The sequence below is a fragment of the Pan troglodytes genome, chromosome 1 (assembly GCF_028858775.2).
Source record: "Pan troglodytes isolate AG18354 chromosome 1, NHGRI_mPanTro3-v2.0_pri, whole genome shotgun sequence".
Lineage (NCBI taxonomy): Eukaryota > Metazoa > Chordata > Mammalia > Primates > Hominidae > Pan > Pan troglodytes.
The window spans coordinates 47,220,201-47,239,835 of NC_072398.2; the positions used below are offsets into that span (position 1 = coordinate 47,220,201).

At 42.5% G+C, this 19,635-nt stretch overlaps 1 protein-coding gene across 5 annotated transcripts in view; it reads right to left on the reverse strand.

Moving 5' to 3' along the window:
- Positions 1 to 526: 526 nt before the first annotated feature.
- The window catches only part of IPO9 (importin 9), a 47,972-nt gene continuing 28,863 nt past the window's right edge, over positions 527 to 19,635 (reverse strand). For 4 of the 5 annotated variants that reach the window (XM_514097.8, XM_063793844.1, XM_063793847.1 and 1 more), the window contains 13 exons: positions 18,942 to 19,048; positions 18,502 to 18,641; positions 13,892 to 14,051; positions 10,519 to 10,745; positions 8,683 to 8,831; positions 7,770 to 7,898; positions 6,631 to 6,906; positions 6,166 to 6,332; positions 4,526 to 4,659; positions 3,115 to 3,237; positions 2,551 to 2,655; positions 2,259 to 2,335; positions 527 to 1,542 (listed from right to left, as the gene is read on the reverse strand). In XM_514097.8, coding sequence (XP_514097.2) covers positions 1,432 to 1,542; positions 2,259 to 2,335; positions 2,551 to 2,655; positions 3,115 to 3,237; positions 4,526 to 4,659; positions 6,166 to 6,332; positions 6,631 to 6,906; positions 7,770 to 7,898; positions 8,683 to 8,831; positions 10,519 to 10,745; positions 13,892 to 14,051; positions 18,502 to 18,641; positions 18,942 to 19,048 — 1,905 coding nt within the window. In that variant the 3' untranslated portion in view covers positions 527 to 1,431. The remainder of the gene's footprint in view (positions 1,543 to 2,258; positions 2,336 to 2,550; positions 2,656 to 3,114; positions 3,238 to 4,525; positions 4,660 to 6,165; positions 6,333 to 6,630; positions 6,907 to 7,769; positions 7,899 to 8,682; positions 8,832 to 10,518; positions 10,746 to 13,891; positions 14,052 to 18,501; positions 18,642 to 18,941; positions 19,049 to 19,635) is intronic. The other variant, XR_010151249.1, reaches the window with a different exon arrangement.

The following is a 19,635-nucleotide window of genomic DNA, read 5'->3' on the forward strand; positions in this document are numbered from 1 at the left end:
GATTGAGTCTCGCCTTGGAATGCAATGGTGTGATATCGGTTCACTGCAACCTCTGCTTCCCAAGTTCAAGCGATTCTCCTGCCTCAGCATCTCAGGTTAACTGGGATTACAGGCACGCACCAGCATGCCCAGCTAATTTTTGTATTTTTAGTAGAAATGCGGGTTTCACTGTGTTGGCCAGGCTAGCCTCAAACTCCTGATCTCAAGTGATCCGCCCATCTCAGCCTCCCAAAGTGCTGGGATTACAGGCGTTAGCCACCGCGCCCAGCCTCTCTCCATGATTTTCTAATCCTCATTTACTCTTTGAACCCCAAACAGACTAAACTTCCCAATTAAGGAATCTCCCTTAAAAATATTTGATTAAACAATGCCAGTTCTTTAAGAATCATTTCAGGCTATGTTTGCCAAGACACACTAGAATGTTTAGACAGGCTCCACCTAATCCTTTCCCCCATTACTTTTACTTACCTTCTGAAGGGAATAGAAGGCAAACAGGTGCTGAGACACCTTATACCATGCAACTAAATTCATTTGTAAAGATTACTTTACTGTCCTAGAAAAATACATGTTGCAAATTTGAGGGCTACAACTTAAGCACTTTAGAGGCTTCCTGAGGGAAAGGGGATAACCTTTGAATATCAGACTCTGTGGTAATGTGTGGGAGAGGCATATTAAATATAGTTGGGTCAGGTGGATTTAAAAAAATCCCTTTTCCCCATTTTTTTTTTTTTCTAAAAAAGGAAGATCAAATTGCCATCTGTCTGGCTTATTTTGTGTGTGCATGTATGTATAGGAACAGCTTGAGGGGAAGGGTTATGTCATGCAATGAGGCAAAAACAAGACGACCTCCTCTGACAGAGGAGCCTTAGTGTTGTAGAAGAGAAGCAAGGCTGAGGTCACTGGAAAGGATTAGAATGAAGCTGCTCTTGCCTGTTCCTCCTGAGAACCCAGAGCAGCAGTGGTCCAGGGCACAAAGCATAATGATCTCTCACGAGGATTCCTATCTGAACACATCAGAAGTCCTATGAACATAGATAGGTCTGTTTTAGAATATAAATGGTAGTGACTTCCTGTGCTCCTGAGGCGGGGCAAAATAATCCATAAACACATAATCCTTCTGGGCAATAATGTTTCTGGACTCGCCAGCAGAGGGCTCTAGGAACAGAGGTGGGGGTAGAGTCGGGGAGAAAAAAGGTTCTAGAGATGGGATGTCTTCAGGGGAACTTTGAGAAATGTCCTTTGTTCCAGCATTCCTAAGTGACGGCACCGGTGAGCCTGGTCTGAATTGTCATCAGTGTCACTGCCGAGGCCAAGGGCCAAGGGTCAAGATGCCACTTTAGGTTGAGAAGAAAGTGCATCTCAAGGCCAGTGAGGGCTGCAAAATGGTTTGCGGCTGGCCCAGAAGGAGCAAATGTAGAAAGGCTCCCCTTTTTAGATGCCGATGGTCTGTAGAACTCGCCTCTCATTGTCATTAAGGTGGCCTGAAAACATTATGTAGCAGGGCTGCTGAGCAAACTGGCAGAGGAAATCTGTGAGATATGCCTGGAGGAAAGAGCAAGAGTGGCATTAGTGAGACATTGCAAGTCACCCATTTGCAGTGGAGCAAGAACCACAATCAAATGGCACAGGGAATGTTGGTTTTTAGACAAATGCCAGCTCCCTGAAGGATGGTCTTTCATGTTCTTGGATCTAGTTTAGGTAATCCACAGGGAAACAACATTTTTCCAAGGCTGTATCACCCCAAGGACCTTCACAACATAGCCTCTAGAAGATGAATTACAACACATCAAGTGCAAAGTTCCAGCCCACCCTAAACCCTGGACCACTCAACAAGACAGGAACTCTTTCCCATGAGGCTCCCATGTTAAATTATAAATGGATTTTTTTTTTTTTTTTGAACACAGGGTCTTGCTTTGTCGCCCAGGCTCGAGTGCAGTGGTATGATCACAGCTCACTGCAGCCTTGACCTCTTGGCCTCAAGCGATCCTCCCACCTCAGCCTCCCGAATAGCTGGGACCACGGGGGTGTGCCGCTATGCCCAGATAATTTTTAAATTATTTGTAGAGACAGGGTGTCCCTGCATTGCTCAGACTGGTCTTGAACTCCTGGGCTTAAGCAATCCTCCCGCCTTGACCTCCCAAAGTGTTGGGATTACAGGCATGAGCCACCATGCCTGGCTATAAATGGATTTGAGCCCATACTCCTGTTTCCATGGCCTGGGACATTGTCATTTGCAAGATATCTCTGGACACCCTCACCTGCAGATCAATCTGATAGAGAGGATCCTTCAGGGCATCAGGGTCATCTTCCTCATCATCCTCGTAGTAATCCTCCTCTGTTAGACATAGCCAACACAGGGCGGGTCAGGACAAAGGCCCATGATCAGGCCCTGAGTGGTGATATACTACCACATGACTGAGGCGGAAGGTGCAAAAGCCCAAGAAATGTCCCTGTGGGCCCACCTCTCCCCTTTCTTGGGTACCCCATTCTTGGGATCAGTGTGCAAAGAAAAGGTATTTACCACGGCTGTCCTCTTATCAAACAGCTTACCATATTTACTTGTAGCAAGAATGTCAGATAAAAGTTGGCCAGCTAAACCATCCTCCTCCTCCTCCTCTTCCTCCTCCTGGTCCTCCCACATATCATTGGAGTCATCTACTTGGAGATGAAAAGCAGCTAGAGCTAGAGCACATTCATGCATTTTCCCTCCCCAAATCCAAATAGGCCAGAATAGAAGGGCCCCAAAGCCTTCTGCAATGTGGCTTGTAGTCCCCAGTGAAAGAGAATCAGAAATGGCCAAACCCTCCTGGTTAGTCTCAATGAAAGAACCTGGAGATATAAGTGTTGAGAGGCTCTTAAGAAGAATCAAACCAAAGAAGGGCTATGTTAGCTTGCCTCCTGGCTGCCTCCCACCCCAGCCTCTGTGAGATTTCATATGGCAGACTGGAGAAGCAGCTCTACATGCCTAGTGCCTAGCATGGTGCCAGCCACAGAGCAGCCATTCCATCAACTTTTTTTTTCAATTAGTGACTCAACAAACCAAGTTGATAATTTGACAATTTGTAACTTGATCTGCCAGGCTAAAAGTCTCCTGGGAGTAAGGGCCTGGTGCACCTTGACTCCACTCTGCAGGAGTGGCCTGGCGAGCGGCATTAGCCTCCATGACGTTGGAGAGCTCGTTGATGATCAGCTTTAGGATCTTGACCAGCAAAGGAATGTTTGTCCAGCGTTCTGGGTCTGGGAAGGAAGAAAAAGGTTTCAAGTCAGAGTGTCACTGAGCTTACTTCTGGAAGTACCCCTGTCCTCTCCTCAGTGCCACTCACCAGAGTTCACCACCCCTCAGACTTTCACTGTACCTGACTATATTCAGTCTCCAAAGAGTGACTTAAAGTTAAATAACTTTATTGTTTGGTATTGTAACAGTTCAGAAGCTGGGAGAGATGAGAGTTCAGGGATTAAAGGAGATACAGTCTTGTTAGTAATAAAGCTCTGAAACCAAGGAACCGTATAGAGCCAGTACTCCAGTCCCAATGACTTACAATTTGAGAGACAGCTGAGGTAATTATAAATCTACATTAAAGATAGCAGCTCTATACTCCCTACCTGCAAATCATTGGAGTTACAGGCCAAAGGCAACTCAGTTAACAAAGACATGCTGACTATCTGCGCCCACGCTTCTGAATGAAGCTGGAAGCTGGAAGCTGGGATGCTTGGTGCCTGAGACTATTTTTGTCTTTTTTTTTCCTTCAGACAGAGTTTCGCTCTTATTGCCCAGGCTGGAGTGCAATGGCGTGATCTTGGCTCACTGCAACCTCCACCTCCCGGGTTCAAGCGATTCTCCTGCCTCAGCCTCCCGAGTAGCTGGGATTACAGGCATGCGCCACCATGCCTGGCTAACTTTGTATTTTTGGTAGAGACGGGGTTTCTCTATGTTGGTCAGGCTGGTCTTGAACTCCCGGCCTCAGGCGATCCACCCACCTCGGCCTCCCAAAGTGCTGGGATTACAGGTGTGAGCCACCACGCCTGCATATTTTTTTTTTTTGAGACGGAGTCTCATTTTGTTGTCCAGGCTGGAATGCAGTGGCACGATCTTGGCTCACCGCAACCTCTGCCTCCCAGGTTCAAGCGATTCTCCTGCCTCAGCCTCCCAAGTAGCTGGGATTACAGGCGCCCACCACCACGCCTGGCTAATTTTTGTATTTTTAGTAAAGACGGGATTTCACCATGTTGGTCAGGCTAGTCTCAAACTCCTGACTTCAAGTGATCCATCCACTCTGGCCTCCCACCAAGTGCTGGGATTACAGGCATGAGCCACCATGCCTGGCCTATTTTTGTCCATTTTCCACAACAGGAAGAAACCATATGTTCTGATCCCTTTTACCTAAGTTTCCTGCTTCTTCTTTATCAAACCCATCACCAACAATTGTTTTAAAAATATACACCACAGTGCATTCCTTCCCTTCACCCAGGTATCCTTAGCCCCTTTGTATAGGGAGAGGATTGGAAGAATCGCAGCAGCACCCACTTTTGGCTGACTTAGAGCGGGTGCGGATGCCCTCATCCATGCTGTAGATCTCCTCTCCCTTCACACGGATATCCTGTAGCCGTTTGTCATCTGCATTGATGCCATGCTGGAGCAGCTTACAGAGTGCCACAGAGCTGGCAAGGAAGATCCAAAAAAAGGTCAATCAGCCGCCCATCTCGAGTTCACTCCAAGGAGATAAGCAATTATGTCCTAAGACCCTCTATTTGATAGTGAAAATTCCGTTAACAACTAATTAGGAGAGCTAAGAGAGTTCAGCTGAAAATGAGATTCTAGAGTTCATGAGATGGTTTAAAGAGATCTGTGCTTTTTTTTTTTGTTGTTGTTGTTGTTTTTGAGATAGGGTCTCATTCTGTCACCCAGGCTGAGTGCAGTGGTGTGATCATGGTTCACTGCAGCCTTGACCCACCTGGGTTCGGGTGATCCTCCCACCTCAGCCTCCCAAGTAGCTGGGACTATAGGCATGTGCCACCGTGCCTGGCTAATTTTTGTATTTTTTTGGTAGACACAGGTTTCACCATGTTGCCCAGGTGGGTCTCAAGCAATTCGCCCACCTCAGTCTTCCAAAGTGCCGGGATTACAGGTGACCTGTTCTTCTTGAACAAAGCTAAGGTTGCACCATATTGTAAGGTGCAACAAGGTGATAAGAATCAGTGGTATAAAAATCCAGGATAAAAAGTTAGGAAGCCAGGGTTAGAAGGTTGGATTTTTTATTTTTATTTTTCCGAGACAGTTTCGCTCGTCGCCCAGGCTGAAGTGCAATGGCGTGATCTGTCTCCTTGGTTCAAGCGATTCTCCTGCCTTAGCCTCCCGAGTAGCTGGGATTACAGGCACCCACAACCACATCCAGCTATTTTTTGTATTTATAGTAGAGACAGTGTTTCACCATGTTTGCCAGGCTGGTCTTGAACTCCTGACCTCCGGTGATCTGCTCGCCTCAGCCTCCTAAAGTGCTGGGATTATAGGTGTGAGCCACTGTGCCTGGCCAAGGCTTGGGCTTATAAAGGAAAATAAGCCACTAGCAGCACTTAGCTGTGTGAAGTCTGTGGTAGAGAAGGGATCTCTTGTAAACAGAGATCAGAAATATATAGTCTACCTGTGTTGACTGTCTTTTGGGGATTTCAAGATGGCAGCTATTCACATATGTGCGTTAGCAATAAAGAAAGACAGGGAAAAGGGAATACAGAGAGCCATTTGAAATGTCAAACAAAAATCAATGGAGCAAATCAGGAAAAAAAAGAAATATGTGTCAGGAGCAGTGGCTCACACCTGTAATCCCAGCACTGTGGGAGGCCGAAGTGGGTGGATCACTTGAGGTCAGGAGTTCAAGACCAGCCTGGCCAACATGGTGAAACCCTCTCTCTACTAAACACACACACACACACACACACACACACAAAGAATTCACTGGGTATGGTGGTGCATGTGTGTAATATTCGGACGACTGAGGCAGGAGCAGAATTGCTTGAACCTAGGAGGTGGAGGTTGCAGTGAGCCAAGATTGTGCCACTGCACTCCAGCCTGGGCGACAGAGTGAGACTGTCTCAAAAAAAAAAAAAAAAAAAGAAAAAAAGAAATATGAGTGGTGGCAGAATGCCCAGAAAAGAAAGATGGGGTTCTACCTGACTTTGCCTTCATACTGTCCATAGAACAGGTGCTGTCGGCTTGTCCACTCAGCCATCACAAACTCTAGAGCAGGTTTGCCAGTAGGTCCTGGGAGGCTACACAGGAACTCCAAGAGAGGTTCTAGCTGAGTGTGCACCAGATGAGCGAACACCATGATCAGGGACTAGGAGAAAATAAGGACATTTGCTTCAGGGAAATCAATTTCAGAGACATAGGAGATGAGAGGGAACTGGCCAGTCAGATAAGAAATAAGAGTCTACACTGAGGGTATTATCCACAGGACAAGAAAACATGGGAGATTTCCTTGTCCATGTTTCTTAGGCCAAACAGATCAGACAGGTCCCATTTTACTTAACTGTCCTACAAGGCTAGTAAGAGGGTAAAATAACTCAGGACCAAAATACTAATTTTCATTTCTATCAGCCAGGGAGTAGGAAGCCCACTCCCCACTGCTCTCTTACCTGCATGACACTGAGCGTCTCTGCCTGCTGCATCTTACTGAGGATGGCACGAAGAATCTGGTCTAGATTCTCCCCGAGTTCCCGCCCTGCCTTGGAGATGAGGGTGGAAACAAGGCGGCCCACAAAGGCCGCAGTGAACTCTGAGGTGCGGGGGTCCAGGAGCTGGCTCACCACTTGCATCACATACCACAGTCCATTGTGGCCCTGCTCATCATGCCACTGGGCTACTTGTTCCAGGGTCACTGACACATAGGCCCGCAAGCACTCTCCGCCATTCTGGGGAGACAGGGGTGGCAAGCAAGATTAGTAATTGAGGGACAGACGCCAGAAGGCCCTCAGTCTGTATAAACAAATGTTCCCAGAGGCCTATGCCTCATAAAAGCGGTGAGTCTATAATGTTTGTGGTGGGCTCATACCACTGGAGTTAAGACATTTACTGTTACAGACATAGACGTGCATTACATAATTCCCCCTTTACCTAATCAGCTATCTCACAAATGTGTATATATATATTTTTAATCACAAGGGACAATGGCCAAGCAAAATGAATTTTAATCATAAAGGTCTACCTCTGGTACTAAAAAAATATGCTTACAATCTTGGAATAACTGGGGATACTGTAGGTCTTTATATAGGTCTTACACAAACCACTAGTTGCCTAGGGATTTCCAAGCTGATCAATATTCACTGGCAAGTTCCTATAACCTTTCTAATCAATCACAGTAGCACACACCTGAAAAGGTAACCAATTCACCCAAGAAACAAAAAGAGAAAAATATTCAGGCATGTCTCCCCTCTCTAGAGGCCCATCACTCTGCTGACTTTATTACTAGAAGAAATATGCAGAAAGACTTTCTTATGGCTCCAAGTCTAGATGTCTGTAATCTCTTTCACAGTAGCAATACCCAATACAGATGGGCAGGGTGCTTGGTATCCATATTTTTAAAAACTGTAACATGCTCCAAAGCACCAGAAATGCTTGGCTTTTGCAGACTGAACTCTTCCTGAATCTGCTAAGTAAATATGGAGTTGAGAATTCCGTATTTCAAAAGCATAAAACCATGTCAGATTTCTCAGCATAGTATAAGCCCATGGCTGGGGAGCTATCTTCCCTCTTCTACTCTCCATGTCTCAGATACCTGCATGGTGGCATTGTCATCTGTGTGAAGGGTACACTGTGCCACAGCAGGGAAAGCTTGGCAGATGAGAAGCTGGGAAAGGGGAGGCTTTGTATTTCGTACTACTGTTGTCAGGATATCAATGGCTGTCTGAAATAGAGAAGAAAATAAAAGTCAGAATTGCCTCTGGGGTGGGGGTTGCCCAACAACCAAGATCCTTACTGGATGGGTATTACATAGCAACCCAGAGAAAGCTTATTAATGAAAGGCAAGTTTCCAAAATAAAAGGAATAATTAAATGGGTAGTGCTCTCAGCCTTCTCATAATAGCTTACTAATTGATTAGCCATAGGGGTGGGCAGTAGTACATGGTAGTGGATTAGATAACCAGGTGATACTTAGTGGCACTGTGTAAAGGTGGCACTCTGTTCAATTCACTGAGGGTACCTCTGGAACAAGAAGAGCCATTTTCTTTCTTTCTTTCTTTTTGAGGCAGTCTCGCTCTGTCACCCAGGCTGGAGTGCAGTGGCACGATCTCCGCTCACTGCAACCTCTGCCTCCTGGGTTCAAGTGATTCTCCTGCCTCAGCCTCTCGAGTAGCTGGTACTGCAGATGCCTGCCACCACGCCCGGCTAATTTTTGTATTTTTAGTAGAGATAGGGTTTCACCACATTGGCCAGGCTGGTCTCGAACTCCTGACCTTGTGATCCACCCACCTCGGCCTCCCAAAGTGCTGCAATTATAGGCATGAGCCACCGCGCCAAGCCAAGCCATTTTCTTAAAGCTTCAGAGAATCACCCACTGTCCTTGCAGGCAAAAGAGCTCAGCAAAATCACCCCATGAATCTCTAACGCTATTAGGTTCTTGTCAGCTAGATGCATCTGTGGGTGGCACTTGTAGATCTCTCTCACACACACACACACACAGCCACTTACCGCACAAAGCCCTGCAGGAATCTTGTCTGCTGGGGCCTGCATTATGCTGACCAGAGTGGGAATCAGCCTCATTTGCATTGGGCCCTGACAGGCTTCAATCTGGGACAGCTCCTTGAAGATGTCCTGAGCCAGTGAGGCGACGACGGGATCTGAAGTGGATAAGGCAACACGGAATCCCCCTGCCTGATGATCTGCATCTGCTTCTCGCTTAATGATGCCTGTTGTTTGGCCCTAACCTAAGTTAACAACTTCTGCATTGATTACTTATCACACACCCGGGACCTAGTGGGGCCACATGAATAACCTGAAAGAACAGGAGAGATCCTAAATCTGCAAGAGGTACACTTTGTATGGCTTCATTAAAGTAGGGACTAGTCATTAACAGCTACTCATAAAACAAAATGTGGCTTTTTCTAGAGAAAAATCTTTAAAGTCTTTATTCTTGTGAAACCTACGTTATAAAACCAAATGCTTAAAAAAAAAAAAAAAGCCCAACTGATACTTTAAGAAGACATGAAAGCTGCAAAAATTGCCAAAACACTGGCTTTGATGCATGAGAGAAATCATACATATTTCCTATGGGGTAGCCATGGTAGACATGAAAAACTCTCAAAGCTACTTCTGGGGCAAAAGGCAAAACTCCTAAAAAGCAGAGCCTTATGAAGAAAGGGAACTTTAGCTCAATCTTCTTTATCTATAGAACAAAACATCCTCCTCTATTTAGTATGGAAAAATATAGGCAATGTGCATTAAAGTATACCTTAAAAGATCACTGCAGCATTGTTTGTAATAGAAAAAAATTGGGAATACCCTAGATGTCCATTAACAGAATGGGTAAATTATGATATACCCATTTTATGGAACATTAGTAATGGCTGAAAAGAATGAGATATATCCAAGAATACAATGTGGAAAGCTCCTCAGTACACATTTTTCAGTGAAAAAGCTATCAAATAACATGTTCAGTATATCACATTATATAAATAATCCTTATCCTGTACATCTTTCTGAGCTTCAATATCGGAGCTCTCTCTTTAAAAAAAGAATCCTTAATATTTTACTAGTAATAAGGTATTAATAAATACATTCACTACAGGAAAAAAAATCTTAAAATGCAGAAAAGTAATAATGAAAACACCTGTAATTCCACTACCTAAACACTCAACATTTTGATGTATTTTTTTTTAAAACATACCTATCTATACATACATGCTTTTCTAAAAGAAAAATCAAAACTTGGGATCATATTCTATGGATTTTTGGGGAAAAGTATCTTTTCATTTATTATAATGTAAGCTCTTTCCCATGGTTTCAGATATTCCTTTTAAGCTTGATTTTTAATGGCTGCACAGTATTTCATTTTATGGATATAATTAACTAATGTCTTTTTATAATTTCCAAATTTTTACTACTGTAAAAAATATCTAGTGAATACCTTTGTTTATAAACTTTTCGATATATCTTTCTTTAGTATCTCCTTTTCTAAATTATAGTCCTAGCCCTTTTCTTTTAGGAGGCTTTTCATTTGCCCAATTTCCTATTCTATCATCAAAGTTCTGAATTATGTCTCTTGCTTATTAGCCCTTTATTTATTATCTTTATCCCTAAGTCCTTACTAGAGAGTAAGTGTTACAGAAATAGGTACTCTATTTTTTAATGCTGCTACATTTACAGCACAATTCTATTTTTTGCTAATTGAAAGCCAGATTCTTTGCTTACGATGTTAAAACCATAGCTTCATAGCTAAGACCAGACCTAGGGAATCTTTCATTTAAATTCACCAGCCACCACCTTTTCTTTGGTGCCCCTCATAATACATCCTCCCTGGCAGCATACCATTACTGTACTTTAGGAAAATGGCGATGGTGAAGGGGCAGATTTTGCTTTCCATGCTTGCTGTGAATTCGGGGTCTACTGTACAAACGATGCACAGGGTCTCCATCACCAGGTTGAGGACCTCTGAGCTGAACTGGGCTGCTAGGTGAATTAAGCCATCAAGGATGCTGGGGAGGAAGGGCTGGAGCACGTGGGTACTCTCTGAGACTTTCAGTTGGTCACAATAACTAGAGAGAGATAGATAAGCAAGAATTATTTAAAAAAATTCAATTCCTGGTTTTCCCAATCAATCTCACATATTATAGCATTTGTATGTGTAGCTTTATAAAGCTAACTCTAAAGTTAGGTTTAAGTTTCTACTTCTTTCTGGATGTATTATATAAACATCAACACCACCATTTCTATGTTCTGTAATTTATTTCTTTGACTTTTGCTATTTTCTTTAAAAACTTCTGCTTTTTTTCTTGAGGTTTTTTTTTTTTTTTTTTTTGCATCCTGAAACAAGCTTAATTTATATAAACATTTTATGTACACTTTCAAAATCAGCCTATTAGCTGTAGGATTTAAAGTTCCCTCTATAGTTTTACTGTATTAGCCTCTTTTCAATCAACAAATATTTACTGAATGTTGCTTATCATGTCCAATATGATACAATTGTTAAAAATATATTGTCTAGGACCAGGCACGGTGGCTCACACCTGTGATCCCAGCACTGTGGGGGGCCAAGGCAGGTAGCCCAGTTGTTCTCTTTGAACTTGAGACAGAGGTACTTCAGAAGAAAGTCATATTATGTCAGGCAGTATAGGAAGCCACAGGATATATATATAATATTTTCGTGGGACATCAGTTTCCCCTGGAGACTTTAGGGTAAAGAGAAGATTAGGTGTTAGGAGTAACACAAGTTAAAGAAACACCGACTTCCAAAATAAAGTCCAACCTCTTTTAGCATGGCATTTAAGATCCAGCATGATGTAGACAGATGATGCAAACTCTGTAATCTACCATACGGTACAGTTTCAAGTTCATTAGAGGGGCAAAGTAACTATAAACTCTTAGAATAGAAGTGGGAAATGGAGGGAACTCCTGACCTCAGGTGATCCACTTGCCTTGGCCCCCCAAAGTGCTGGGATCACAGGTGTGAGCCACCGTGCCTGGTCCTAGACAATGTATTTTTAACAACTGTATCATATTGGACATGATAAGCAACATTCAGTAAATATTTGTTGATTGAAATGAGGCGAATACAGTCTGACCATAAATTTGAGTTGAAAAATGTGAAACAAGTATAATTATTTGTCAATCAGTATCTTGTTTCAGAGATTATTTAAGGGAGTTTGCAATGATACATAAACTATGACATGAAGGAATAAATTAAAACTGGGGCTAAAGAAAAAAAGAAAAGCAACGGTGGAATGCTGATCATTAAAAGGTTACTAGTGACATTAGAAAAGACAGCTGCAGGCCGGGCGCGGTGGCTCACGTCTGTAATCCCAGCACTTTGGGAGGTGGGGGCGGGCGGATCACCTGAGGTCAGGAGTTTGAAACCAGCCTGACCAACATGGAGAAACCCTGTCTCTACTAAAAATACAAAATTAGCTGTGTGTGGTGGCACATGCCTGTAATCCCAGCTGCTGGGGAGGCTGAAGCAGGAGAATTGCTTGAACCCAGGAGGCAGAGGTTGTGGTGAGCCGAGATCGCGCCACTGCACTCCAGCCTGGGCGACAGACAGCAAGACTCCGTCTCAGAAAAGAAAAAAAAAAAAAAAAAGAAAAATAGTTCCAATAGTGTGACACGGACATAAGCCAGACTGCAATTGGCTGGTAAACCAAATAGGAAATGACCAAAGGGAAACTCTTGACTGAAAGAAAGATAGCTAATGATCCATTCATAGGACAGTTCTTAATCGGGATCCACAGATAGGCTTCAAGGAATCCAGTGTTTGACAATGAATATAAAATTTTGTAAACATATATGAGTGTCCATTTCTCTGGCCCACATATCCACAGCTTTTGTCATCCTACAGAGATATCTGTTACATCTCTCAAGAAAACTATTAAACCACTACCCATGTGGTCCAAGAGATATGAACATTAAAAATAAAAGTTTTCTTCACAGTTCTTCTGATTATAAAAGTAATATAAACTTGTTGAAACAAACAAACAAACAAACAAACAAAATATTTTATATATATAACAGAGAATGAAAGTTCTTTGTACTCTAATCTCCCCCAGAGAGAATCAATGTTGGTAAGTATGCCTGATAGGTACTGCTGTCTACCTAAAACACTCTGGAAAGTAATGGGCTTATTTTACCCAAAGTACTTTCACATTCATACCAAACTCCTCTCACAGCTTGCAGCTGCAAACATTTCCATAAAATCACAACACAAAGTGGATAATTCTCCAATGAAATCAAGTTTCACTAAGGTCAGAAGCTAAACAGGCAGTGACCACAGGTACAAACTCAGAAAAACCCTTAAAATAACATTCATGCCTTAAGCAGGTTAGGGCTCTCTCTTCTCAGACATTTACAATGGTCTTAGAGCTTTCTGAAAAAGCTATACTTAGTTTGCCTCTTAAGATGATACTTTTTAATTATTTTAGAGCCAAAGATCTGCTTCACCTAGATTGAAGCAGAAAAAGATGGGACTGTGTTTATGGTCATAACATTAACCATTTAATTAAAACAGGCAGTTCTTGAATGCTTTCTAATGACATATAACACACGGCATCTCAAAAGATACTCCTCTGCCTCAAAAGATAAGACAGGGCAGGCACATGGAAAATAAATTTTGTGTTGGTAGTTATAGGATTCAGTTGAGATGTTTAAGTTTGAGCCTACGATATTCCTTAAAACAACAATGGTCCTTCTAGTCTGCGTAGGAATATAAATAAATGACTTTTGATCCATTAGTAACACTAGCCTTAAAAAAGATAGGTAAAACTGGGAAAAAATAAGCAGTGTTTCTAGGTCACATTATCCCAGATTTGGTTTCTAATATAATCAACCAACAAAATGATGTGGACTCTAATCCTGCTTCTATCATTCATCAATTGTGCAACCCTGTGCAAAACATTTTTCTCTCCAAACCTCAGGTTCTTCACTATTGAGAGAAAGGGAGTTGCCTAGATGATTCCAGGACTGGAGCGAATTTAAAGAGGAAGAGGAGCAGAAAGGAACAGGACATCTTCTGGACTCACAAAAGCCATGTCTCTAGCATGGTTTCTTTCCCTGTCCTTCCAACATTCACCCTGAAGGATATCATTAGCAGGGATTTCCAAGCAACATAATACACTGGAAAACTGTGATTTGTTATATCTAACCTGAGCAACTTTCCCTTAAGATAATTATCATGCTAGGGTAGCATACTCACCCCCAGATGGCTCTCACTGCAGAAATTCGAACTGATGGGGGCTGTGTCTCGTGAAGACCACTAACTGTTGCCTGTAGGAACTGCTGGATCAGTTCAGGGGACATAGCAACAGTGAACCGACTGGCAGCCCAAAGTGCCCGGCCCAAGAGGAAAGGAGACACTGGGAGAAAGACAGAACAATTAGGGGCTGGAAAATGAAAATTCCTTTTACTTGTTCTTTCTCTTTCCCACATTCATTCCTCAATTTTTTTTTTTGAGATGGAGTCTCACTCTGTCACCCAGGCTGGAGTGCAATGGCGTGATCTCGGCTCACTGCAACCTCCGTCCCCCGGGTTCAAGCAACTGTCCTGCCTCAGCCTCCTGAGTAGTTGGGATCACAGGCGCCTGCCACCACGCCCGGCTAATTTTTTGTATTTTTAGTAGAGATGGCGTTTTGCCATGTTGGCCAGGCTGGTCTCAAACTCTGGACCTCAAGTGATCTGCCTGCCTAGGCCTCCCAAAGTGCTGGGATTACAGGCATGAGCCACCGCATCCGGCCCTCCATTCCTCAATTTTTTAGAAGTAAATAGATGCTACATAATATGTACAACTCATTTGAGAGAAAAAGCATAACCTTGTATGATGAAAGCAAATGTGTGACCTGTGGTACAAAATCAATTTCCCAGTTTTCCCTTGTCTCTTCTGAGCAAAGTAGATCTTGAATATTATTAGACTAAAAAGACTTTACCACCCCAGTCCTCACCCCCAGCTCTCATTATTCCTTACCTGTACTACTAGTTAATCTTTTTTTTTTTTTTTTTTGAGATGAAGTTTCATTCTTGTTGGCCAGGCTGGAGTGCAATAGTGCGATCTCGGCTCACCACAACCTCCACCTCCCTGGTTCAAGTGATTCTCCTGCCTCAGCCTCCCCAGTAGCTGGGATTACAGGCATGCGCCACCACGCCCAGCTAATTTTGTATTTTTAGTAGAGATGGGGTTTCTCCATGTTGGTCAGGCTGGTCTCAAACTCCTGACCTTAGGTGATCTGCCTGCCTTGGCCTCCAAAAGTGCTGGGATTACAGGTGTGAGCCATGGTACCCGCCCACTTAATCTTCTAAGTTGCCATCTCCATTGCTAGTTTATTCCCACTTTTGGACCACTCTTTTTTTTTGAGATGGAGTCTTGCTCTGTTGCCCAGGCTGGAGTGTAGTGGCGCAATCTCAGCTCACTGTAACCGCTGCTTCCCGGGTTCGAGCGATTCTCCTGCCTCGGCCTCCCGAGCAGCTGGGATTACAGGTGCGTACCACCACGCCTGGCTAATTTTTGTATTTTTAGTAGAGACGGGGTTTCACCATGTTGGCCAGGCTGGTCTTGAACTCCTGAACTCAAGCAATCCACTCGGCTCGGCCTCCCAAAATGCTGAGATTACAGGCATGAGCCACCGCGTGCAGCCTTGGACCACTCTTAAAACATAAATTATAGCTCTGATCATGTCATTCTTCTATTTAAAATCTGTCAATGAATTCCATAGTCCACCAAATAAAGATTACCTTAGTCATCACGTTATTCAAGGCTCCCTAAGATCAGTGACTCTAGCATTACCTATGATTTCCCTTTATGGTTTCCAAACTCAAGTACACATCCCTCCTTAGCAACTTACATCTTACTCTCCCAGCTCTCTGCCTTGTTCATATTGCAAGCCAACATATTCACCTCCTTGCATTACCTAATTCATCTCTTAGGCTGAAGCAATTCTAACTATCTCTATGCCACAGTAATTCTGTCTTTAGTGTTCTTACATGTTATATATTTCGTTTGATAGTCTAGCCACTAATGTAAGGATTACTACCCTTGTTTACTATAAGCTGCTGAGGAGAGACTATTCTTATTCAGCTTGTCACAGGGCTTAACTTGTTTACTCACACAATAAACATCTTGTTGACGGAAAACACTGAACAGAACCTAATAAACTGTGCCAGTCAAATTACACAATACAGATGCTCCTCTGCTTATGATGGAGTTACTTCCTGATAAACCCATCGTAAGTTGAAAATACTGTAAGTTAAAAATGCATTTAAATTTAATACTGAACATCACAGCTTAGCCGGGCCTACCTTAAACATGCTCAGAACACTTACATTAGCGTAAAGTTGGGCAAACTCACCTAACACAAAGCCTATTTTATAATAAAGTGTTGAATATCTCATATAATTTATTGAATACTATACTGTAAGTGAAAACAGAATGGTTGTAAGGGTACTTGAAGTATAGTTTCTACTAAATGCATATTGCTCTGGCATCACTGTAAAGTTGAAAAATCATAAGTCCAACCACTGTAAGTGAGAAACTGATAATGTACAGAAGCAGTTCCCAAAGGATGGTCCAGAAATTCCCTAAAGTTAAAACTATTTTCACAGTAATATAGAAACATTATTTTTTTCACTTTCATTCTTTCTTTTTTTTGAGACGGAGTCTCGCTCTGTTGCCCAGGCTGGAGCGCACTGGCACAATCTCGGCTCACCGCAACCTCCGCCTCCTGGGTTCAAGCAATTCTTCTACCTCAGCCTCCTGAGTAGCTGGGATTACAGACGCGTGCCACCACGCCCAGCTAATTTTTGTATTTTTAGTAGAGATGGGGTTAGGCCATGTTAGCCAGGCTGGTCTCGAACTCCTGACCTCATGATCCGCCCACCTCAGCCTCCCAAAGTGCTGGGGTTACAGGCATAAGCCACCATGCCCGGCCTCACTTTCATTCTTTCACAAGTATACAGTGGAGTTTTCCAGAGGTTATATGGTATGTGATATCATGGCTCTGAAAGCCAGTGGAATACATGTTTCCATTTCTTTTATTTTAAAAACAACTCAGTTTTAATCTTTAGTATGTTAAATATTAATAAATTAAAGCCACATAAAAATGTCTTTTAAATTATTGATAATTTGTAACCAAAAAGTTTCAGAATGGTTGGTGTAGAAAAGGTTTTAGCTACAGGCAGGATTAACAAATGATATATATTGAGCCTTTTTCCAGACTAAATAACAAATATTCTAAAATTTCCAAAGTTTTTGAAAAATCTTTGCTAGGGTAAACTCTATAAGAAATGTGTTGATGGGCTTCAGAAATCATTCAATGTGTAACTATGGGATGCCTACTCAAGACACTTGTAGGATACAAAGATTAGACATGATTTCTACTCTCAGAGACCTTACTAGTAGGAGTAAGAAAACATATTCAACAATGCAGCATATGATAAGTACAGAGTGAAACAGGATATTCCCAACGCATCTGAGCTCTGGATGTACAACCATTTTAATTTGTGATTCAGAGAATGGAAGTGATGGACTGAGACACCCGATAATAGATTACCTATTTAAAAATCACAGAGCAGAACATTTTCAAATGACATAAGCTACTCCCAGAACTATCCTATGGAGAGGAAGTAAATGGACTGAAAATGGAGCAAACAATACCAAAGGTTCCATGATTTAAGTACTGAGAGAGAAAGCAAAGGCAGTGTTTTCGGATGGGGATCTGGCTCCAAGGATGAGAAAAGGCATGGCATGGCAGAAGCAAGTAGCAGAAAATGCCACATAGACAACGATTCTTAGCTACTGCTCTGTATTGCGGAAGAAATCGGTCTAATAGTAAAGGGCTACCTTTTTTTTTTTTTTAAACCAAGTCTCGCTCTGTCACCCAGGGTGGAATACAGTGGTGTGATCTCAGTTCTCTGCAACCTCTGCCTCCTGGTTCAAGTGATTCTCCTGCCTCAGCCTCTTGAGTAGCTGGGACTACAGGCTCCTGCTACCACACCCAGCTAATTTTTATATTTTTAGTAGAGATGGGGTTTCGCCAAGTTGGCCAGGCTGGTCTTGAACTCCTGACCTCAGGTGAGTCACCTGCCTTAGCCTCCCAAAGTGCTGGGATTAGAGGCATGAGCCATCGCGCCTGGCCTACTTTTTTCTTTTTAAGACAGATGGCTAACATGGGTATGAGAATGGAACATTTTAATTATTTGGATATTGGCCAAAAATAAAGTTTGAGAAAAATGACAGGAAACAAACAGGAAGAATGTGCCTGATACAGAATGCCTGAGGGCATTCTGGACTTAACAATGGGAGCAGTACTCAATAATTCTCAAGGTACAGCAACCAGATTTGGATTCCATTCAAATGCCAAAAACAACCATGAATGGGAACGCCAATTTGGGAAGAAACATAAACATCATGGAAGAATTATGAACTAGGCAATATTAGATTGTTATTAGGTGAAGCTTGAATCGGCCTCTGGGCTGTTTTAGAGGTTCGGATGAGTTCAAGCTGTAGGGTGCAAACAATTTTCACTCAAAGGACACAAGAATATCTGGCCTACCAGTCTAAGTGAACAATATAACCAAGTTAATGACAGGTTTAAAGAGTTTCCTTTTTATATATATATATATATATTTATTATACTTTGAGTTCTAGGGTACATGTACACAACGTGCAGGTTACATATGTATACATGTGCCATGTTGGTGTGCTGCACCCATTAACTCGTCACTTACATCAGGTATATCTCCCAATGCTGATCCCTCCCCCCCACCCCACAACAGGTTTAAAGAGTTTCTAGAATCCTGGCACGTGCTGAAACATACCTGAGAGGTTGAGGTCTGCAAGTATGACATTGGTCAGGAACCCATGCATGTCAAAATGAATCCTGCCATTTTTCACACTGTCAGTGATGATGGCCTTCACTGAGCCTAGGGCAAGCATGCATGCCTCATGGATCTTCCACCTGTGAAAGGATACTACAGCCTAGTAAAACATACTAAACTGCCAAAAAAGATAAATATTTGAGGAAACAAGATTCAGAAAAGGGCACTCCAGCACAATCTCTTCCAAAAGAGTCATTTACCTTAAGCCCTTCCATTCTAACCTATAGCTGAAAAGAGTGAAATTTTAATAATAAGAGATTAAATCTGTTATTAAATTAAAACCAGATTTTCAAATTAAGATAAAAATAAATCCATCCTTTCAAGACTTTTTAAGAAGGGGTAAACAAAAGCATCTTAACCAATTAGCGGCTCACTCTTACCAGTGCTCAGTGCCACTGTTTTTGGTTTGCTCAGCTTCTTGTAAATGTCGAGTGGCTGCAGCAGCCAGGGCTGCTGCACTTTCATTCTGGAAATCTGTGGCCACAGCCTATAGAGAGAGAAGAGCTAATAAATCTGTTTGTGCCCATTAAATGCATTTTAATTGTAAACCGCTTCAGTCATGACTGTTAGAAGTGATTGGTTCAAGCTCTTTCACATACATGTGCAAACCCCTAATTGTATTAAAAATGTTATACCAGTAGGTCAGGGTCTCTAATGAAATTAAAGTAGTATCTGTATTTCTGTAGTGCCTAGGCATTGTAAGGCTAACCAGTTGGCTCCTTTGGCTATATTCAGCAGAGCATAAGTGAGCAATAATAGATCTAGCTTTGGATGACAATGGACCAAATATTTGCTCTCTTGGAGACTGATGATAGAAAAATAAGTCTAATCTACTAATTGGAACTGAATATAATCTTTCACAGCTCCTTAGAAATACTAAATGATAATGAGAAGTGATTCATCAACAGAGAACAAATCTCCTACCCAACAAGAAGCAAGTGGCAGTTTCTTCTTAGTATTTCAGCCTAGAGACAACTCTATGCTCTAGTCAGAAGAGGCAAAGAAAACATGAGCAGGTATTTGGATGTTAATCTTTCAGCAATCTGTTTTGTTTTGTTAGGTTTGTCTATGCTA